This window comes from Mustela nigripes, chromosome 4 (assembly GCF_022355385.1).
Source record: "Mustela nigripes isolate SB6536 chromosome 4, MUSNIG.SB6536, whole genome shotgun sequence".
Classification (NCBI taxonomy): Eukaryota; Metazoa; Chordata; class Mammalia; order Carnivora; family Mustelidae; genus Mustela; species Mustela nigripes.
The window spans coordinates 135063916-135088152 of NC_081560.1; the positions used below are offsets into that span (position 1 = coordinate 135063916).

General features: G+C 39.7%; 1 protein-coding gene and 1 pseudogene across 4 annotated transcripts in view; one reads left to right on the forward strand and one right to left on the reverse strand.

The window, feature by feature from the left end:
- Positions 1–24237, reverse strand: part of DNA2 (DNA replication helicase/nuclease 2) — a 55418-nt gene that overhangs the window by 19814 nt on the left and 11367 nt on the right. For all 4 annotated transcript variants that reach the window (XM_059397555.1, XM_059397553.1, XM_059397552.1 and 1 more), the window contains exons 5-12: positions 22240–22371; positions 13644–13863; positions 10371–10488; positions 9059–9224; positions 6476–6670; positions 4844–5074; positions 693–809; positions 503–612 (exon numbers count right to left, since the gene is read on the reverse strand). In XM_059397555.1, the coding sequence (XP_059253538.1) occupies positions 503–612; positions 693–809; positions 4844–5074; positions 6476–6670; positions 9059–9224; positions 10371–10488; positions 13644–13863; positions 22240–22371 (1289 nt within the window). The remainder of the gene's footprint in view (positions 1–502; positions 613–692; positions 810–4843; positions 5075–6475; positions 6671–9058; positions 9225–10370; positions 10489–13643; positions 13864–22239; positions 22372–24237) is intronic.
- Positions 20356–20475, forward strand: LOC132016947 (U4 spliceosomal RNA; annotated as a pseudogene).

Here is a 24237-nt window from a genome sequence, read left to right on the forward strand (position 1 = left end):
TCATATGGTTTCACTTATTTGTGGAGCATAACAAATAACACAGAAGATATGGGGAGGTGGAGATGAGACAGGAGTTGAGGGAAATCGGAAGGGGAGGTGAACCATGAGAGACTATGGACTCTGAAAAACAGTCTGAGGGTTTTGAAGGAGCGGGGAGGGGGGGAGGTTGGGGGAACCAGGTGGTGGGTATTAGAGAGGGCACGGATTGCATGGAGCACTGGGTGTGGTGCAAAAACAATGAATACTGTTATGCTGAAAAGAAATAAAAAATTAAAAAAAAAAAAAAAGGCAGCCTCTCTTCAAGTCTGTTTTTCAATATGTCTTTTTAAAGTAAGAAAATGTCATGGAGATATTAAAGCATATAGGTAAACTACTTCCCAAGAAAATCTGTCTAAAAATTATAAGTTTATTAAGTTACAAAAATGCTAGGCTATAATAGACACTGAATTATATATACAACCAAGAACAATCAATGGAAACAGACATGCTGATTATCACGTACCTTTTAGAATGCAGGCAACTGTATCCTTTGCATCATATGGAAGAACAGAACTGAGGTAGGATGTAAACTGAGGTTCACGAAAGTCAATGATCAAATCTCTAAGTTTTTGGCTGAAAAGAAAAAAAAGGTGTTTTTAGTAATATTCCTTAAGAAAGAAGGGTAAATTTCAGATTCACTCATTGTTACAAACCTGACACAAGTATTCTCCATCAACTTAGAAAGATTTCCTAAGGGGGTGTCTATATCACAAGTTTTTTCTTCCTGGTCCAATCTGAACAAAGTTGATTCTGGGAGTATTGACAAGTTCCTAAAACAGCAAACAGATTGACATGAATGTTCTTCATTTAACATAGTCAGTTGGTCTGCATAAGAAATACATTGCTGTAGGATGCCCGAGTGCCTGTTAGTTAAGCCGCTGCCTTCAGCAGAGGTCATGATCCCAGGGTCCTGAGATCAAGTGCCGCATTGGGTTCCTTGCTCAGCAGAAATTCCGCTTCTCCCTCTGCCTGCCAGCCCCCCCCTGTTTGTATTCTCAATTTCTCTCTCTCTCTCTCTCCGACGAATAAAATCTTAAAAAAGGAAGGAAGAAAGGAAGGAAGGGAGGGAGGGAGGGAGGAAGGAGGGAGGAAAGAATACATTACTGTTTGCTGAAAGAGTAAATGAGCCACAATAGCTATTAAAATGGCTACCTGGGGCGCCTGGGTGGCTCAGTGGGTTTAGCCTCTGCCTTGGGCTCAGGTCATGATCCCAGGGTCCTGGGACCGAGCCCCACATCAGGCTCTCTTCTCGGCAGGGAGCCTGCTTTCCTCTCTCCCTCTTTGCCTGCCTCTGTGCCTACTTGTGATCTCTTTCTGTCAAATAAATAAATAAAATCTTAAAAAAAAAAAAAAAAAAAGGAAAAGAAAAAAGAATGGTGCACTGGCCGGAAAGGGGAGAAAAGTAGGGTTCAAGACACTAAGGTCAAATCAATTAATCAGGAACCTACAACACCTGCTGACAATTCACTAGGCCTAGCTTTGCAATCTAGCCTGGACTCACCACACCGAGAAGGATCCTGAGCACAGGGCCCCTCTCTCCTCCAGCCTGGAGCACAGGTCTCTTTCCTGATGCCTTCTCCCACTCCTCTTCCAACTCCTAAAACCCCGGAGTTCCCTAGAGTCCCACCCCTGGTCCTCTATACTGTTCTTTCTTGTCATTTTCCCTTGGTTCCATCCCCTCATGTAGCTCTAAATGCCAAATCTACATCTTGAGGCCTGACCTCACATTCTTCTTCTGCCTGGCTGCTCACCTGAGCTTCAGGTTTGGATATCTGGCAGGCAGCAAGAATTTTCCACTTGGTCAATACCCAGGCTATGAAAACTCAATACATTCAAAACTGAACAAATCTTTACTCCCGCTGAACCTGATCCTTATTATGTGGCTCTGATTCCAGTCAACAGCACGTGCCTCTACACCACTGCCTTGTCCGTCCTTCTCCCTTCCCCTCACCCTCTCCTCAACCTCCATATCCAATCAGCATCCAAATGTTAGCCAATTTTACTTTCCAAATACTTCTCAAAATCACTCCATGCTCTCTGCCAAAGCTACCTTGCCCTCAATCATCTGGGCCCGGGCCACTACAAGTTTCCTGGTTTCCATGCTTTCAGATTCATCTCTATTAATCAACTGTTCTTCACAATGCAACCACAGAGAAATGCAAATCCGATTATTATCGCTTTTCTGTTTAAAACTCTTTAATACATCTGAATAGTCACAACTTAACATGTTATGTAAGATCTTCTATGAAGTCACCTCCCCAGTCACACTATCTTCTTCATCTTTTACATTCCTGCACTTTGCTGAACATACTGTCACGCTTCATGTTGTTATGCACCACGTTCCTCTGTCCGGCACACTCTTCTCACACTGCTACACCAGGCAATTAATTCACCAGGTGAAGATCCAGAATGACCTCTTTCAAAAGCTTTCCCTGAGCCTTCTAAAATTAGGTTCAATGCCTCTCATCCGTGTTCTCTTCAATTCAAACACTTGTCATATTAGACCAGAAATACATTTATTTGTTTACCCCCAAGATTATAAACTCCTCAACAATTTGCAAAGCAGGATACTCACTAAATAAATAACTGCAAGTGACTGCCAGAAATCCTAAGAGACAAAAGAAGTACTGTGCCTTATATCCCATATCATGAAACCCAGTCTGCGGCTAGTTGTAGCTAAACTAGAATTACTGACTGGCAGAGGACAAGCCCGGACACATCCAGGGCAGTTACCCAGAAGTCACTGCATCCCAATTCCTAATCTCCATCCATTAAGATACGGGAGGCCTGGCCTGCACTTCACGCAAGGAAGGCTGGGAGGGCAGGAAGAGGGGAATGTAGACATTAGTGAGCATGGGTAGCAGTCTCAACCACAAATGTTCATACCAACTATTCGATTTACTTTTCTTTAAATAAACTTTTTCTTTTAATTTTTCTTTAAATAAACTCACTTTGTTTTAACAGAGATAAATATACTTTATTTATAAATATACTTTATTTTCCAACTACAAATAGGAAAAAAATGTTTTTTTAGAAAAAGATTTTATTTTTAAGTAACCTGTACAGTCAACATGGGGCTCAAATCCATAACCCAGAGATCAAGAGTTGTATGCTTGATTGAGCGAGCCAGGCACCCCAAAATGGTTCTTTCTAGGAGGAGAAAATGAAATGGTGAGTGCCCAGAGTGCTACAAGTAAGCTTCATGGCTAACTGAGGATCTAGCCTGTCTGACACTCATGTGGTGATGAGAACTAGGTATGATCACGTCCACATTAGCATCATGAAACAGAATATACCAACCAAACCTTAGCACTCTGGTAGTTCCTCAAAATGCTAAACTCAATTTCACCAGTAGGCATCTAGAAAGGAGAGTAAAAATATATTTACATAGGGACACTTGTGGGGTCTCAGATGGTTAAGAGTCCAACTCTTGATTTCAGCTCAATCCACAATCTTAGGGTCCTAGGACTGAGCCCCATATTGGGCTCTGTGCTCAGGGGGAGTCTGCTTCTCTCTCTCCCTCTCCCCCTCACCTCACTTATACTCCCTCACTCCAAAATAAATAAATCGCTAAAAATACATATATATTCATGTAAAACTTTTTATATGAATATTTACAGCAACACTAGCCTTAACACCCAAAAAGTAGAAACAATTCAAATGTCCATCAGCTGATGAATGGAAGAGCAAAATGTGGCCTATCCCCATAATGGAATCTTACTCAGCCATAAAGAAAGAAGGTACCGGGGCACCTGGGTGGCTCAGTCGTTAAGCATCTGCCTTTAGCTCAAGTCATGATCCCAGGGTCATGGAATCAAGCCCCGAATCAGGTTCCCTGCTCATCAGGGAGTCTGCTTCTTCCTCTCCCACTCCCCCAGCTTGTGGTCCCTCTCTCGCTGTCTCTCATCACATAAGTAATTGAAATCTCTTTTTTAAAAAAAGAAGAGGGGCACCTGGGTGGCTCAGTGGGTTAAAGCCTCTGCCTTCAGCTGGGGTCATGATCCCAGCATCCTGGGATCTCGAGCCCCACACTGGGCTTTCTCCTCAGCTGGGAGCCTGCTTCCCTTCTCTCTCTGCCTGCCTCTCTGCCTACTTATGATATTTGTCTGTCAAATAAATACAATCCTTAAAAAAAAGAAAAGAGGGGCACCTGAGTGGCTCAGTGGGTTAAAGCCTCTGCATTTTGCTCAGATCATGATCCCGGAGTCCTGGGATCAAGCCTGCGTCTGGCTCTCTGCTCAGCAGGGAGCCTGCTTCCTCCTCTCTGTCTCTGCCTGCCTCTCTGCCTACTTGTGATCTCTGCTGTCAAATAAATAAATAAATCTTTTTTAAAATAAAATGAATGAATGAATAAATAAAAGAAGAAAAAAAAGAAAAGAAATAAGGTAATGATAAATGCCAAAACAAAGATGAACTTCAGAAACATTATACTGGTCTTCCCCCTGCTCCTTCTGTCACTCTCTCTCTCTCAAATTAAAAAAAACAAAACAGTATGCTAGGTAAAGAAAAGCCAGTCACAGAAGTTCATATATGATCCCATTTCTATGAAATGTTCAGAACAGGCATACCTACAGAGACAGAAAAGAAACTGGTGATTGCCTAGAGTAGGGGGAATGAATACCAAAGGGTACAAGCATTCTTTTTTGGAGTGATGAAAATATTCTAGAAAAAGTGATTTTGGTGATGGCTGCACAACTATAATATACTAGAAACCATGAATAATGGTTTAAATGAATAAACTGTGAATAGGATGCAATTTACATATCCATAAAGCTGCCACCCCACCAAAGGAACATTTCATTACCTGTCTAATAAGCAGGTTACTGATGTCACATTAATCTCCTTCACATATCCCCTAGATAAAGCAAACAGTGTTCTCTCTTCTCCACTTAAAATAATTCTATCACCTGCCATTAGATTTGTGACAGGCATGTCACCATTTTTCCGTCGAAAATTATGTAAATATTGTCCATCACAAACTGTTTTCACACATTCTGTTCTAATCAGGTTTCCAATGCAGTTACCACTCTCCTCCCTATGAAACAGAAAGAAAGAGAGAAAGCTTCCATTTACATCATATATATAAATACTATATTAGCATTTTTCCACAATTTACTTGTTCATCTGGCCCCTGGAAGCCATAATACTGACTCATTCATTTTTACATTTTCCACAATCTACATTCAAGTGTTAGAAATGCTAACATTCTATTAATTTAAAAATAATCTCTCATCAAAAGACCTCTAGACGAGTGCTAGGTAGCCCATCCCTTCTTGCAGCCACAGGCTGGGATCGCTGAACAACATATGTCTCAGTACTCTGAACTCTGAATGATGTCCCTACTTCCTATGCTGATACACATAACAATGAGGAAGATAAATGGTAATACTTTCCCTGAACTTGATGTTCTTTAGTATTTACAAGAGGATTTATAATCAGTTATTAAAATAATAATAAGCAAACTGATAATTCCACAGCTTCCAAGAAGCAAGTTTTAAGCATTTACAATTTCTCAGGCACAACTGTTAAATTACAGCTTCAGAAGCTTGTTGATATGTACACTTGACATATTCACTGTGCTGACATGGTCTATCAAAAACAACTTAATCCACTGTAATGATTCCTGGTGTTAAAATTTACTGTTAAGAAAATAATGTTCCAATTATTTCTAAAGTCACATTAAAATCAATATTCATTCTAAAAGTTATAAATAGGTAGATCAAAAACAATGGAATACTACATAAAGAAAAATACTATGCAAAGATATACAGAATTACTTCCTTATAAACAACTTGTAAAAAAAGATTTCTATAGGAAACAAACTGAGGGCTGCTAGAGGGGAGGGGTAGAGTGATGGGATAACTGGGTGATGAGCATTAAGGAAGGCACTGTAACTGGGTGTTGTAGACAATGACTCACTAAACTCTACCCCTGAAACTAAAAAATAAAAAAATTTTTAAAAAATTTTATAATAAAAAATAGATCTCACAAAATAAAAGATGGACCACCTTTAGAAAATTTGAATCTGGGCACCTGGGTGGCTCAGTGGGTTAAGCCCCTGCCTTCGGCTCAGGTCATGATCTCCGGGTCCTGGAATCGAGCCCTGCATCGGGTTCCCTGCTCAGTGGGGAACTGCTTCTCCCTCTCCCACCCCTTCTGCTTGTGTTGCCTCTCTCGCTGTGTCTCTATCAAATAAATAAATAAAATCTTAAAAAAAAAAAAATGATTTCTCAAGACATATTTAACCTACTGAAAATAAGAATAGTGCTCTACTTCGAAACAATTCCTGGACAACCATCTACAGTTGGCATGAATATATGAAACTGCACAGCCCTAACATGATATCATGTATCCTGTATTTTTCATGAATTCCGAATACCATCCCATTAGGTAATCCAAATTACTGAAGTTTTACTGTATTAGATAGACCACTTACAATTCTGAAGCAGGCATTAACCAAATATGTTGGTGATTCTTTTTATTATCCTTTGACTGTGACTCCAGGGTTAACATTAGACACCAAAGGCTGAAATACTCTAAGTGTGTAAGCTTTAGATGTTGGGTTTCTTCTTCTATTTTGGGCAGCATGCCAATTGGGACTGAACTGTCATCCATCTGTTGTTCCACTGCTCTAAAGAGAGATGTACAAAAAACATTTTACTGGCTGGCTATAAAAATGAGGTTATTTCTAAAATAAGCAACATATATGATGATCACTGTAACCTATAACCACAGGTCCTAATTTTCTTTAAAGTCTTTTCAACATTTTATAAGCCAAATGGCTTTTTACAAAGCAAAATGCTTAAGAAACCCAGTATAGTATTACTTTGCCCTTAAGGACTACAACCTAATACCTACTTAAGTTTGGTATACTCTAATTTTCATTACTATAATAGTATCAGTACCCGGCTTTTTGTACAACTGCACTTCTCAAAATCACAATTTGTGTACATCCAGCTCTATAACATTAGAAAGTCAACACAAAAAACATGGAGAACTGGGGTGCCTGGGTGGCTGTCACTAGGCATCTGCCTTCAGCTCAGGTCAGGATCCCAGGGTCCTGGGACTGAGACCTACATCGGGCTCCCTGCTCAGCGGGAGGTCTGCTTCTCCCTCTCACTCCCCCTGCTTGTGTTCCCTCTCTCACTGTCTCTCTCTCTCTCTGTCCAACAGATAAATATTTTTTTATAAAGATTTTTATTTATTTGACAGAAGTAAGCAGAGAGGCAGGCAGAGAGAGAGAGGAGGAAGGTACCCCCAGATAAATATTTTTTTTAAAAAATGGAGAGGGGCACCTGGGTGGCTCAGTGGGTTAAAGCCTTTACCTTCGTCTCAGGTCATGATCCCAGGGTCCTGGGATCGAGTCTTGCATCGGGCTCTCTGCTCAGCGTGGAGCCTGCTTCCCTCTCTCTCTCTGCCTGCCTCTCTGCCTACTTGTGATCTCTGTCTGTCAAATACATAAATAAAATCTTTTTTTAAAAAAAGTCTTAAAAAATGGAGAATTATATGGAGTATCAATTGTGCTTAATATTAACTTCTGAATTTTTATATAAAAACAATTATAAGATAGCATACAAAACATAGAGAATAAGACTTTCAAAAAAAATGTGCTTGTGCTATAGGCCCAAACTTCCCAAAGCTCATTTTCCTCTGCATTAAGAAATCATTTATTTGATATAATACTTTGAAAAGTCCTTTATGGGAATTTTTAGGCTGAATTGTAAATTTTGGTCTTGATTTGAACTTGTTTCCTACTCTATATTTACATCTAACTACTTTTTTATGTCTTTCAAAACTTTCACTGGCTGATGGAGGTATAAATACAAATGACTGGTCTTAAGACAGCTAATAAACTTCCCATAGGTAGAAAAATAGACATATAGGCACCTGGCTGGCTCAGTCAGTGGAGCATTCAACTCTTGATCTTGGGATTGTAAGTTAGGATCCCATGTTGGGTGTAGAGATCACTTAAAAAAAAAGTCTTGGGGCACCTGGGCGGCTCAGTCAGTTAAGTATCTGTCTTTAGTTCAGGTCATGATCACAGGGTTCCTGGATCGAGACCAGTGTTGGGCTCCCTGCTCAGCAAGGAGTCTGTTTCTCCTTCTCCCTCTGCCACTACCCCAGCTCATGTTCTCCCCACCCTGTGTCAAATAAATAAGTAAAATAATGGGGAAAAAACCTGTATAATATTTAAAATTCCTGGAGTACCTGGGTGGCTCAGTCATTAAGCACCTGTCTTCAGCTGAGGTCATGATCCCAGGGGCCCTAATTGAGCCCCATATTTGGCTCCCTATTTAGCGGGAAGTCTGCTTCTTCCTCTAACCCTCCCTCCTCTCATGCTCTCACTCTCTTGCTCAAATAAATAAAATCTTTAAAAACATTAAAAAAAAGTCGTACAACATCAAAATTTCCTGGGGGACCTGGGTGGCTCAGTCAGTTAAGCATCTGTCTTCAGCCCAGGTCATGATCCGAGTGTCCTGGGATCAGTCCTGCATCAGGCTCCCTGCTCAGCAGGGAGGTCTGCTATTCCTTCTGCCTGCTGCTCCCCCAGCTTGTGCTCCTCTCTCTGACAAATTAAAGAAAAAAAAATTTAAGTTTTTTTAAGTTATCTCTACACTCTACATGGGGTTCAAACTTAAAACCCTGAGATCAAAACACATGCTCCCCTAAATGAACCTGCCAGATCCCCCTTCTTAACAGAAGATTACCCCTTCTTAACCAGATTCCATTAAGTCCTAAAAGTATTTCATTTCCCCAGAAACTATCTGCAGCAAGATTAAAATAACCACTTTTGAAAGAAGTTTAAAAAGCATTCTATTATTCCCCAAGGAAATAGGCTGGTTACAAAATATGAACTGTGGTTTGTTTTTTTCTATTCCCTTCATTTTAGAAATACTACCCATGAAGAAAAATCACTAAAATGAAATCATCAGTTACAGATCAGACAACAAAGTTAAATCATGTTGAGCTAAGTAAATACTTAACTGGAATTAATACTTTGGGAAGAAAATGTTTTTACCTGCTATAAAGAGCACAGTTGCCAATCTGTGAACAATATTTGCAAGTTTGCTGGTCCTCAATTATTTGTGGTAAAGGAGCAAGCTTTGTCTTCTCCTTTTCAATAGCAGATTTACTAATACGGTGAAACAAAGAGAATGCCATCTGGTTTCTTAGCCTTAATAATTCTATGGAACAAAAAGGTAGGTGTGTGCTTAAGAATTAAGTTTATTTATATATCTTTCTCTTGTAAAACTTTCAGAGTTAAAAACATAAAATGAACGTTCTTATTTCCCATTACACTAGAATAACTGTTAACATTTTGGTGTATATTAAAAAAAAATTTTGGTATATATTTGCTTAAATTTTGTTCACATCGTAAGTTCGTTTTTTTATTATTAACATATAATGTATTATTTGTTTCAGGGGTACAGAAATGTGATTCCTCAGTCTTACACAATTAACTGCGCTAACCACAACACATATCCTCCCCAGTGTCCATAACCCAGTCACCCTATCCCTCCCCCACATCACTCCAGCAACCCTGTTTGTTTCCTAAGGTTAAAAGTCTCTTATGGTTTGTGTCCCTCTCTGGTTTCATCTTGTTTCATGTTTTCCTCTCTTCCCCTATGATCCTCTGCCTTGTTTCTTAAATTGTGCATATGAATGAGATCATATGATAATTATCTTTCTAATTGACTTATTTCACTTAGCACAATACCCTCTAGTTCCATCCAGGTTGATGCAAATTTTTTGATGGCTGCAGAGTATTCCATTGTATATACAGATCACATCTTCTTTATCCATTCATGTGTTGATGGACACCTAGGCTCTTTTCTTCGTAGTTTGGCTATTGTGGAATTACTGCTATAAACATCGGGGTGCATGTGCCCCTTTGGGTCATTTCATAAGTTCTTTTAAACAGTCATATATATATCTCATAACTAGTAAATATTGTGAAGTTGATTTTTTAGCTAAATGGTAAGGATAAATACAACTATCCAGAGTGTCTCAATAACACAGGAAGTTTAAATAAATTTTGTATAATAAAAATTTGTATAATAAAAATAAAACCTTTAAAAAAAGATTAAAGTTGTTTTCAAATATAGAGTATATTGTTAAAATTCCTTTTTAAAAAATACTACAACTAAAAATAAATAAATAAGGAAGCAAGCAAATAAATAAATAAAACCACAACTATATATTATAACCTGTATTAGGCCTAGCAAGTACAGTGAATGATTTTTCAGGTATATATACAGATGACCAAAGGTTAAAGGAAAAAAAGAAACAAACAACAGCCAGAGAAGTAACTGGAGAGAGAACAACTCAACCTCTTTTATCAAGATGGTTGGCAGGCACAGGGTACATGTGGCCAGTCTTGAGGTAAAGGAGCAGGCCGGCCTCTGGATCAGCTCTCCTCTCTTGGCTCAGCAGTGTGTACAGAACAAGCTGTGAAAACATTGTACATTTTGTCAAATAAAAGTTTACCTTTCATATGTCCATGCGTGTTTAGCAATCAACACATACTGTAACTTTAAAATCAAAAGGTCAGGGCACCTGGGTGCCTCAGTCAGTTGAGCAACAAACTACGGGTTTCAACTCAGGTCATGATCTCGTGGGTCGTGGGATCCAGCCTCACAAACAGCTCCTTGCTCAGTAGATAGTCTGCTTGAAAGATTCTCTCCTGAGGTGGCTGGGTGGCTCAGTTGTTAAGCGACTGCCTTCAGCTCAGGTCATAATTCTGGGGTCCTGGGATCGAGTCTGGCATCGGGCTCCCTGCTCAGTGGGAAGCCTGCTTCTCCCTCTCCCACTTACCCTGCGTGTGTTCCCTCTCTTGCTGTGTCTCTCTTCATCAAATAAATAAATAAAATCTTAAAAAAAAAAAAAACCTCTCTCCCTCTGCAATCTCCATTGCATGCACACATGTACACACATATTCTTTTTTTTTTTTTTTAAGATTTTATTTATTTATTTGACAGATCACAAGTAGGCAGAGAGGCAGGCAGAGAGAGAGGAGGAAGCAGGCTTCCCACTAAGCAGAGAGCCCGATACGGGGCTCGATCCCAGGACCCTGAAATCATAACCTGAGCCGAAGGCAGAGGCTTTAACCCACTGAGCCAGCCAGGCGCCAAAATGAATAAATAAATCTTTAAAAATAAATTAAAAAATCAAAAGGTCCATTAAACTATTTCCATTTTGAAAATAACATTAGGCAAATTAATAAAGATAACACAATAATTCAATGTCAAATATTGAACTTCTACAACACAAACACTTGTCTGTGCTTCCAGTTTTACACAATAAAGAAATACATAGAGGGATGCTTGGGTGGCTCAGTCAGTTAAGGGCCTGCCTTTGGCCCAGGTCTTAATCCCAGGGTCCTAGTATTGAGCCCCACGTCAGACTCCCTCCTCAGTGGGGAGTCTGCTAATCCCTCTCTCTCTGCCCCTTCCCTGCTTGTGTTCTTTCTGTCATTCTCTCTCTCTCAAATAAGTAAATGAAATATTTTTTTAAAAATACATAGAATTGGGGCACCTGGGTGGCTCAGGTCATGATCCCAGGGTCCTGGGATGGAGCCCTGCGTCGTCAAGCTCTCTGCTCAGCGTGGAGCCTGCTTCCTCCTCTCTCACTCTCTGCCTCCCTGGCTACTTATCATCTCTTTGTCAAATAAATAAATAAAATCTTAAAAAAAAAAAACATGGAATTTTTCTTAGACAGTAAATATTAAGGTTTCCAATAAATTAGAGAGGGAAATTAGCCAAATTATATTTTACATTCTGAAGTTAACAGTCTTTAGACACTACTTTCCCTGTTTAAAATAAATGAACTGTTTAAAATAAGTAAATAAATAAATTTCCCTGTTTAAAATAAATAAATAAGTAAATAAAATAAGTGAATTAAACACTAAAATGCATATTATTTACATCATAGTTACTAGGACAACTAAATGAGACTAACTCTACAAAGCTCACTGTTTTTTGCACAGCATGAATCATTATTAGCTGCTTTAAATTTATGTGGTACTCTCCAAAGAAACCATCTAAGACAAGTTAGAAACAGTTGGTTTACAATTCATAAAACCACCTTAGCAACAATAGCAAGTCATTTAGTCATACACAACCTGCAAGAAGCTAGTATGCTTTCCAGGACAAGATTAAAATGTTGAATGATTTATGTGTTTGTTTATTTTTTAGTAGGTTCCATACCCAGCCTGAAGCCCAGTGTGGAACCAGAACTCTCATCCATGAGATCAAGACCTGAGCTGAGATCAAGAGTTGGAAACTTGGGAGGCATGGATGGCTCAGCTGTTAAGCATCTGCCTTCAGCTCAGGTCATGATCTCAGTGTCCTGATGCACCCCTCCCCCAGTGCCCCAGCTCATGTTGTCTCACTCTCCCAAATAAATAATACATAAATCATGAAATTCCAAAACACCAAGACCAGTCATTATAATTAACATACCTAGGTAGGAGGAAAGAAAGATTTATGTTAATTACTTTATGTCACTATAAATAATATAAATTTCAGATAATTTTCAAGGACAACAAAAGATCGTTATGTTTACCAAAGAGAAGAAAAGATTAATAAGAACTTGAATTTAACATAATGGTAATAAGACATGGTTCTATATTTCATTTTTTAAATTTATTTATTTTTAAAAAGATTTTACTTATTTATTTGACAAAGATCACAAGTAGGCAGAGAGGCAGGCAGAGAATGAGGAGGAAGCAGGCTCCCTGGTGAGCAGAGAGCCCAATGCGGGGCTTGATCCCAGGACCCTGCAATCATGACCTGAGCAGAAGGCAGAGGCTTTAAACCCACTGAGCCACCCAGGCGACCCTATATTTCATTTTAGATAATAATCATTAAAATCAGATTAAAAGACAAAAATAAAAGAATGGATTTAGTCTGATTTGTGTGTGTGTGTGTGTTTTAAGATTTTATTTATTTATTTGACAGAGAGACCCAGCGAGAGAGGGAACATAAGCAGGGAGAGTGAGAGAGGGAGAAGCAGGCTACCCTCTGAGCAGGGAGCCTGATGCGGGGCTCAATCCCAGGACCCTGGGATCATGACCTGAACCAAAGGCAGGTGCTTAAGGACTGAACCACCCAGGCACCCTAGACTGATGTTTTCTAAGAGTATCCTATGTTAGATGTTACATGAAAACAATAGTCCCATGTTAAACTAAGTTTAGAAAACAACAGGTTTAAACATACCTAAACCAAATCCGTATTACTTTGATTTCTCAGAAACTTTAATAGGCTACCATGCATCATTAAATTTCCAAATATACTTGGTTTCAGCAAATTTTATCACCAAAGAATTCTTTAGGAATATCTGTTTAGACTAGTAGTTTGGCAACATAAACTTGGCAACACTGTCTTATAAATTCAGCTGCTGTATTTCTTCACTAGAGAAAACTTTCGGCTAGCCTTGTATACATTTACAAACAATTTGAGTACTCTGGATACATCCCAAATTGAAAAGTACTATATGAAACTTAACTAAAAATTACCCAAATTGAACCAAAATATATAAAGCAGACCTACATTTTTCAGTGTACTAAATATTCAGACAATTTTCTTACTAAGACTTATACCTACCTGACTACGGTGTTCAACAGAATTTAATTCTTTGCCAGTTTTAAGTTCCAGTGGCATTATCTTATATTTCGTTTTATATCCTCGATGTATTTTCACACCAACTGTGACATCTATTTTGCCTTTTAATCCAAACCTAGGGGACCAAATGCTTTCTTCAATATCCAATGAGTTTATGACTTCAATATTACATGTTGAATTATTGTTATTACCATCACTCGGCCTAAAAAATGAAACACAAGAATACTTCCTTAGACCACTTCACTTTTCTCACATTCTGGCACTGACTCTATGACAGACAGAGGATTGGGGGATGGGAGATCATCCATACACTTTTACCGAAGCGATTCTCAAAATGTGGTGCCTAGACGAGCATCATCAACATCACCTAGGAACTTTTTTTTTTTTTTTTAAGATTTTATGTATTTATTTGACAGAGAGAGATCACAAGTAAGCAGAGAGGCAGGCAGAGAGAGAGGAAGGGAAGCAGGCTCCCGGCTGAGCAGAGAGCCCGACGCAGGACTCGATCCCAGGACCCCGAGATCATGACCTGAGCATAACCCACTGAGCCACCCAGGCGCCCTCACCTAGGAACTTCTAATAAAAGCAAATTCTCAGGCTCCACTCCAGACCTACTCATCAGAAAGTCTGCAGGTAAAACCCAGCAATTTGTTTTACAAACTCTGTAAGTGATTCTGATGCATGCTCAAGATTGAGAACCGCTGTCCAATGCCTCTAACTCACATAATTTAAGTCTTAATACTTACCATCTATACTTTTGAGTTCATTCCTACTATAATCTTCCTAACTCAGGCCTTTATCTCCTCAGGCCTAGATTACTACAAGTATCACTATTTGGACCTAATGAAGCCACAATACCAATATGAATATTCTGATATATAATTATTACACAGGTTAATATAAAATGGCTTGCATGTGGTTGCACCCAAGGTAGCAAAGGCTGTATTCCTTCAGTGATACCATATTAAACTATTTAAGAATGAGCTGTCTTTCCCCATCATCCATGCATTATGAAGCCTGATTATCAAACACTTTGCTCCTACACTCCCCATAACAATCTTCAAAGGACATCGTGTGCACCTACAATTCCTCATTGTTTTCTTTACTTAAACGTTAAATGAATCCATTTCCATCACTACCAATATTTAAAACTAAGTACTCAGCATTGTTTTTTTTTTTTTTTTAAGATTTTTATTTATTTATTTGACAGAGAGAGATCACAAGTAGGCAGAAAGGGAGGCAGAGAGAGAGAGAGGAGGAAGCAGGCTCCCCACCAAGCAAAAAGCCCAATAGGGGACTCGATCCCAAGACCCTGAGATCATGACTTGAGCCAAAGGCAGATGCTTAACTCACTGAGCCACCCAGGCGCCCCTCGGCATTGTTTTTTATATTACAAAAGAAGTTCTGAGTCTACTATCCTAACTTAAATAACCAAGAGCACAGGAAGGAGAAAAAAATATATATAAACATCAAAGGAATTAGGAGGTGAAAATAACTTTGAAAGCTTCCTACCTAAGGCTCTTATCTAAGATTTACTCATTTTCAGAGCAGTAAATTATTCAGCAGGAGAAAAAAGTCAGATAGCACCAACTTTTATTAAACCCATTCTAGACTCAAAGCCAGATAAGATACTTAATCTAATAGAAATCTTACACGAGGGCGCCTGGGTGGCTCAGTGGGTTAAGCCTCTGCCTTTGGCTCAGGTCATGATCTCAGTCAGGGTCCTGGGATCGAGTCCCCCATTGGGCTCTCTGCTTGGCATGGAGCCTGCTTCCTTCTCTCTCTGCCTGCCTTTCTGCCTACTTGTGATCTCTCTCTGTCAAATAAATAAATTCTTTAAAAAATAAAAAAATAAAGAAATCTTACAGGAAAAGGATAAATTTTCTAGTAAGAAAATATATTTTAGATCATAAGAATCGAGATTTGGGGTGCCTGGGTAGCTCAGTCAGTTGAGTCTCTGCCTTCAGCTCAGGTCATGATCCTAGGGTCGGATCTGCCTGCGGCTCTGCCTACTTGTGCCCTCTCTCTGTCAAATAAATAAATAAAATCTTTAAAAATAAATGTTAATTAAATAAAATAAAAATTGAGATTTAAGGGGCACCTGGTGGCTCAGTGGGTTAAGCCACTGCCTTCGGCTCAGGTCATGATCTCAGGGTCCTGGGATCGAGCCCCACATCGGGCTCTCTGCTCAGCGGGGAGCCTGCTTCTCCCTCTCTCTCTGTCTGCCTCTCTGCCTGCTTGTGATCTCTCTGTCAAATAAATAAAAATCTAAAAAAAAAGAGAGAATTGAGATTTAAAAAGCTTAAGAATTCTATCAGAATACATGATTTAGTTGACTTTGATTTGCTAATTTCATGTTATTTAGATCAGCAACTACATCTTAACAAATGAGAATATTTTCTAGAGAAAAAAATGACATTTCAGTAATTTTTTTTACTGTTTTGGTTTAAAAATAGTCTCCAGGGGCGCCTGGGTGGCTCAGTGGGTTAAAGACTCTGCCTTCGGCTCAGGTCATGATTCCAGGGTTCTGGGATCGAGCCCCGCAACGGGCTCTCTGCTCAGCAGGGAGCCTGCTTCCTCCTCTCTCTCTGCCTGCCTCTCTGCCTACTTGTGATCTCTGTCTGTCAAATAAATAAATAAAATCTTAAAAAAAAATAATATATATATATATATATATATAGTCTCCAGGAATATATGTATACTTCTGCAGTCTCTGAGGAAGACAACAGAGGAATTCAAGGAAACTACAACTTATCCAAAATTTCTTAAATATTGTTCTGTTTTCTTTCTCCAAATGTTATCTAATTGTGTTATATATTTAAATATGCTCCAATGAAATAAAGCAAACTTCATTATTTATAAAATATCACATGTATACTTAATAGAAGATAGGTAATGAAACTTTTAAAATTGCTACTGAAATTCATTCCCCTAGAAAATGGAAGTAATGTATTTTGTGTTTTGTGGTTTTTTAAATTTTATTTATTTATTTGACAGAGAGATCACAAGTAGGCAGAGAGGCAGGCGGAGAGAGAGGAAGAAACAGGCTCCCTGCTGAGCACAGAGTCTGATTCCGGCCTGATCCCAGGACCTGAGATCACAGCCTGAGCTGAAGGCAGAGGCTTAACCCACTGAGCCACCCAGGCGCCCCAGTAATGTGATTTTAGACCTAGGTCTGTGGAATAAATGACAGTATTTCAATTTAACTACTATGATTTTGACCAAATAATGCTGTAAAACTCTGATGGAGAATATGATACCGTAAAAATGAAGATTTACTCTCTTACTACCAAATGGGTGAGAAAACTTGTTTCCTTAAATGACCTTTAAAAGTCTCATTCTGTGGACGCATGGGTGGCTCAGTTGGTTGAGCAGCTGCCTTCGGCTCAGGTCATGATCCCAGCCTCCTGGGATCAAGTCCCACATCGGGCTCCTTGCTCAGCGGGGGGCCTGCTTCTCCCTCTGCCTCTGCCTGTCACTCTATCTGCCTGTGCTCACTCTCTGTCAAATAAATAAATAAAATCTTTAAAAAAAAAAAAGTCTTATTCTCTGTGCTAAAGTCTAAAAAAGATTTTTTTTAAAGATTTTATTTATTTATTTAACAGAGAGAGACACAGTGACAGAGGGAACACAAGCAGGGGGAGTGGGAGAGGGAGAAGCAGGCTTTCCACTGAGCAGGAAGCCTGATGCGGGGCTCAATCCCAGAACCCTGAGATCATGACCTGAGCTGAAGGCAGAAGCTTAACGACTGGGCCACCCGGGCACCCCAAGATTTTTTTTTAAGGTGGCTGTAAACTGCTGCAAAAATGACACAAGCTAAAACATAATGGAGCTCTTCCTTCACAGACATAGAAGGTTCCATTGGAAGTAACTGAAACAAAAAAAAGTCTTATACCAAGATACAGAGAGGACACTGGGCTAGGAATCAAGAATTATTACTATAGACTCAGCTAAACCACTCTTCTTTCACATAAAACCTGGAAAAGTCATACCTCTCACTGGATCTCAGTTTCCTTATGTGAAACTAAGAGTTGACCTCAAAAATCCCTTTCAGGGATCTGAATCCCACACCTTCCCTGGCTTCCTATCAGGAAGGCTTGTTTCAGGCTACCTAATTCCTTACGAGTCCATCATAAGCCTCCCCAGCCTCCACTGATGGATTCTACTCCTCTCTACTTCTTTCCTTACATAGCACACTCTTCCATGCCTCTTGTTGCCCTACATGTTCTCTCTAAGCAATACCCTCCAGGTCTATGTTTTCAACTACCACCAGTACAGAGTTCTTGGAGGGGTTTAGTCTCCCTGGAACACCAGGTCCTAGCACACTGCTGAGCAGATACTGCATGGAATAAGTGTTTGCTAAAGAGCTAAACCCATGGGTCAGTGAGAAAATGGCAGCTTACCACCGCAAAAACAATGAATACATTTTAACCAAAAGAAAAAACATGCAGACAAAAGCTGAAACAATTAAAGAGTAAAATAAAAGCTAATATGTGAAACAACAAAGAAAAGGTATATCCACCACAACTTTAATCCTCAAGCAAATTTAAATGACTCCAAAATAAATAATAAGGAAGGAAAAGAGAGGTGTGTAGTGAGAAAGGGTAAATAAGGATAAAGAAATGATTAGGAACACCATAAGACAAAAATTAAGTTTGTAATCATGATAGAAAATCAAGAAACTAGAATAACAGAATTACTACAAAACAATGAAACAAATTATGAGAAGAACAACTACTTAATAAACACTTCCCTGTTTATCACAGTGAAGACTAATGCACAGAGACCCACCCCCTATTCTAGACATAGGCAATTTGCTTCAAAGAAATAACAAAGAATGAAGCGCTTATAAATTTAACCCATTTATTACAGTTTTTTAATTTGTTTAAGGAAGGGAGCTACTGGTATATTTAAGACCACTTCAGAATAAAAGGAATATGAAAAATAAACCCAATTCTAACAGCACGATAAGCCTCATTTTTTTTTTTAAATAACCATTATTAAAATATATATCAAAATCATGGCGAACTATGGTGATGGTTACACAACTCTACAAATATACTGAAAGTCACTGAATTGTAAATAATAATAAAAGAAATAAAAACAATTAAATAAAAACAATTAAAATCCAGATACAGGGGGCGCCTGGGTGGCTCAGTGGGTTAAGCCTCTGCCTTCAGCTCAGGTCATGATCTCAGGGTCCTGGGATCAAGTCCCGCATCAGGCTCTCCGCTAAGCAGGGAGCCTGCTTCCTCCTCTCTCTCTCTGCCTGCCTCTCTGCCTACTTGTGATCTTTGTCAAATAAATAAATAAAATCTTTTTAAAATAATTAAATAAATAAAAATAAATAAAATCCAGATACAGGACATTTAAACATTGCTAACAACCTTCTAAAATGATTACAAAATTCTCAGAGAACTCTAGCACTATGTAAAAGGTTGTAAAATTTCCAAATATCTTTGATGAAGTAGTCCACTTGAGATTTTTTTTTTTTAAGATTTTATTTATTTATTTGACAGACAGAGATCACAAGTAGCCAGAGAGGCAGGCAGAGAGAGACTGGGAAGCAGGCTCCCCGCTGAGCAAAGAGCCCGATGCAGGGCTCGATCCCAGGACCCTGAGATCATGAGGTTTAAACCCACTGAGCCACCAGGCACCCCTCCACTTGAGATTTTAACGGCAAGAAATAAGTGTCCCATAAGTCAACCCTTCCACTTGTGTACTCTCATTCCTTCTGCCATGATCAACACATATCTGACCTTTCCCATCTCTCATGATGAATTCTGCCCTCTCAGTGGAATTCTCCCCATGAGCACATGAGCACTTTATAGCTCCCATCTTCAAAACAACAAAACTCTCTTAGCCTCCACATAAGGCTCTGGTTATCATTTCATTTCTATGTGCCCCTCATAGAACAACCCCTCACTACAGCTGCCTAACTCCCTGTCTCCAAATCCTCCTCTACCATTCTCTCTTGACATCCTTCTCATCACATTTTCTGCCCTGGAATCACTACTGACTTTTCCTTCCCTCACACTCCACATCCAATCCAAAACTATCCGTTCTACCACTAAAGTCTGACTGAAGTCCAACTGATTCTCATCACTTCCACACTTGCACTGTCTCAGCCACCAACATCCCTTACTTGGGTTCTTTTAAGAGCCTCCAACTTAGTCTCTCTACCTCTGCCCTTATCCTACAACGCAGTCTCGAAAGAGTAGCCAGAATGATCCTTTTAAAAGTAAATCTGTCCGGCTCCCGGCTCGGCAGGGAGTCTGCTTCTCCCTCTGACCTCTTTCCTCTCTCTCTCTCTCTCAAATAAATAAATAAAATCTTTAAAAAAAATTAAAAAAAAAAAAAAAAGGAAATCTGATGGGGGCGCCTGGCTGACTCAGTAACAAGAGCAACTCTTGATCTCGGGGTCATGAGTTCAAGCTCCATGCTGGGTGGAGAGGTCACTTAAATAAAAAAACATATAGGGCGCCTGGGTGGCTCAGTGGGTTAAGCCACTGCCTTCGGCTCGGGTCATGATCTCAGGGTCCTGGGATCGAGTCCCGCATCGGACTCTCTGCTCAGCAGGGAGCCTGCTTCCTCCTCTCTCTCTGCCTACTTGTGTTCTCTCTCTGTCAAATAAATAAATAAAATCTTAAAAAAAAAAATAAAATAAAATAAAAAATAAAAATAAAAATAAAAAAGCTTTGCACAGTGGCAGTATCGTAGCCAATGAGGTTTATCCGAGGCGCGATTATTGCTAATTGAAAATAAAAATTAAAAAAACATATAAAAATAAAGTAAATCTGGGGGCACCTGGGTGGCTCAGTAGGTTAAGCGTCTGCCTTCGGCTCAGGTCATGATCTCAGGGTGCTGGGATCGAGTCCCACATAAGGCTCCCTGCTCAGCGGGGAGCATGCTTCTCCCTTTCTCCACTCCTCACTTGTGTTCTCTTATTCTCTCTCTCAAATAAATAAATAAAATCTTTTTTTTTTTTAAAGATTTTATCTATTTGTTTGATAGAGAGAGATCACAAGTAGACAGAGAGGTAGGCAGAGAGAGAATGGGAAGCAGGCTCCCTGCTGAGCAGAGAGCCCGATGAGGGGCTCGATCCCAGGACTCCGAGATCATGACCCAAGCCGAAGGCAGCGGCCCAACCCACTGAGCCACCCAGGTGCCCCGATAAATAAAATCTTTTAAAAAAATAAAGTAAATCTGATTAATGCACACAGAGAAGTTAAGTTACAGAGCTAAATTGCGGCAAAACTGGGATTCACATCCAGGTTCAGTGTAGATCTCTCTGAACCACAGAGAACTTGAAACAACAAACTGGTCCAAAGAACTAACGGTTCCTAAGTTTCTGATGCACAAATCTTAAACAAGTTTTTCAGATCACAAAGTGTCCTGCGATAAAATAGTAAGAATACTGAGAAAAGGTAAGAAAATTTATATAAATGGAAGCTGTGCCTCTTTAAAGAAAAAGAAAATGTTGATAAGGGGGAGGGGTGGGAGGCAGGAAATTACATCAAAACCCTCTGTGCAAGCGAGCTCTCCAGTGGCCTCTTATCTAATCAGAACAGCACCCAGAGTCCTGACATGGCTTACGAGGCCCCGGAAGGCTACTTCTGTTCCTTCCCTCCTTGCTCTGCCCCCACCACACTGGCAGGTGTCATCACCCAAGGGGCTGTGCCTGGAACACTCGTCCTGAAAAGAGCTGTTCAGTTACCTCCTTCATCTCCTTCAGGCTTCATCTCCACGTCATCTTATTGGAAAGGCCTTTCACAACCATTCACTGGAAATAATATGTCCACCACCACTACCACCAACTTCACATTCTTTCTTATGTTGTTCTACCCTGCATTTATCACAGTCTGTTGTTTACTTGTTCAGTACTATAGAAACGTCATGAAGTCAGCTGCTTCCCCCCAACACCCATGATAATCCCAGAACCTAGAACATTACCTGGCACATATTAGGCACTAGATAAACACTTGCTGAATGAGTAAAAATGAAAGAGGAAAAAAAATGTATGACTTATAAACTTACATGAACGCTTCTTTAAGGGAAAAAAACCAATAAACTGCCAAATGCCAAAATGAGTTAAATGCTTCAACACAGTATTTAAACATAGAGCACAAATCCACAAGACAATTAGCATGTGACACAGACCACATAGGATAGTAATAGAAATACATACAAATTACAATCCCGAGAAGATCTATAAATTGGTTATTTTATTTAAAAAACATACTAACAGGGGCACCTGGCTGGCTCAGGTGAATGCAACTCTTGATCTTTGGGTTAGGAGTTCAAGTCCCACGTTGGGTATAGAGATTACTTAAAAAAAAATCTTAAAAAAACAAACTGAGATATAAAAATCAGAAGATTGTATGATAATGAAAGTAGAATTTCTATTCATTAGATTATTTTTTTGTCCTGTAAAGACACTCGGGACCATAACATATAAAATAAGCAAACAAAAAAGCTAGTTATACTAACTCGACCTTTAAAAAATTGTATTTCAACACACAGAGTAAAATCCTGATCTGAACATATGAACACCATATAAACAAAATGAGTTTCTTACAGAGAGAGCTGCATCTGGGGTAAGTCAGCTGAATTATATTTATGCATGAAATCTCTGGCCCATTTAGAAAATGAAGGAAGATACTCCTCTACTTCTTGTTTTATCTCTTCTTGATTCAGATTTAAGCGATACCTGCAAAATAAGAGATTAAACAAGAAAGCATAAACATGAAAAAGTAAGTAAGAACCAAACCATCCAAATAAACAAGTTATCCACAAACTAATTAATGGATATATAATGTGATATATATGGGCCACCTGGCTGCTTCAGTTGGTAGAGCACAGAGCATGTGACTCGTGATCTCAGGGGTGTGAGCTCACGCCCCACATTGGGGAAAGAGTTTACTTAAAAATTAAGTAAATAGGGGCGCCTGGGTGGCTCAATGGGTTAAAGCCTCTGCCTTTGGCTCGGGTCGTGATCCCAGGGTCCTGAGATCAAGCCCCACATGGGGCTCTCTGCTCAGCGGTGAGCCTGCTTCCCTCTCTCTCTCTGCCTGCCTCTCTGCCTACTTGTGATCTCTGCCTGTCAAATAAGTAAATAAATAATCTTAAAAAAAAATTAAGTAAATAAAATCTTTTTTTTAAATGTGGTGTATACATACAATGGAATATTATTCAGCCTTAAAACTGAAGAAAGCAGAGGCCTATCGGTCCTCCAAAAGAACTGGTTCAGCAGAGAAAACAATATTAGCAACCTAGTTCTGCCAAAATTGCTTCTCCTGAGCACAGTAGCAACCTCAAGCTACAAGACAAGCTGAAATTCCTCAGGGGAGCAAATGCTGATACCAGAAAGCTCCAAATGATCACATATTCAGACGACCAAAGGCAAGGGTTATCCTTGCAAAAGGCTGCTTGAAATCTGGCCAAGTCCTTGGCTAATAGCTGGACGCCACACCAAGCACAAAGACCCCTGACACAGACATCGAATGTCACCACCTGCAGGCCCCAGCCACCGGGCTGTGTGGGGAGAGGCCTGAAGGCAAGGTGAGCAAGACCAGCGCTGCCCAATGTAGTGGGGGCTTCTGAGCCCACGGGGAACGCTGGACTGTCCAGAGCCCTGCTCAGCCTGTTCTACAGGTACTGTCATCGTGGTATACAGCCCATCGTGTATACCATGGCATATACTACTTAATCTTAGAATCTACACACATCTAATAGGTGAATCCCAGTAAAAAGCATATGGGTGCTGTCTGCACTAATCCTGCAACTTTTCTCTAAATTTCAAATTATTTCCAAATAAAAAGATGTTTTAAATGTTTTAAGGGCATATATTCTCTGGCCCCACAATTCTACTTCTAAGTATTTAAGCCAGATATATGCCTCAAAGGTATGAAATAAGGGATATATAAAGGTAGTTTTTTTAAAGATTTGTTTATTTACTGGAGAGACAGAGAGCGAGAGAGGGAAGACAGGGGCAGAGGGAGAGGGAGAGAAAACCTCAAGCAAACTCCACACTGAGCACGAATCCCAAGGCAGGGCTCAATCCCACGACTCTGAGATCATGACTTAAGCCGAAATCAAGAGTTGAAAGCTTAACCAGCTGGGCCACCCAGGGGCCCCTAAAGGTGTTTCTTACACGATTGCTAATAAAAGCAAAGACTGAAATGCCAGGGGGATACTTAAATAAATTACAGTACATCCATACGATGAAATATTACACCATTATTAATTAAAATTGAGACAGCTCAGGGGTGCCTGAGTGGCTCAGCCAGTTGGGCGTCAGACTCTCGATTTCAGCTCAGGTCATGACCATGGGGTCATGAGATCAAGCCCCACAGCAGGCTTGGCACTGGGCTGGGTGTAGAGCCTGTTTAAGTTTTTCCCTCTCCCTCTCCCTCTGCCCCTACCACCCCCTACCCATGCTCTCTCTCTCAAAAAATAAAAGCTCAGAAAGTACTACCAAGGAATGATCACCACACTTAACCTTTAAGTGCACAATAACATACATAGTATTCTACAATTTTTTTTTTAAGATTTTATTTATTTATTTGACAGACAG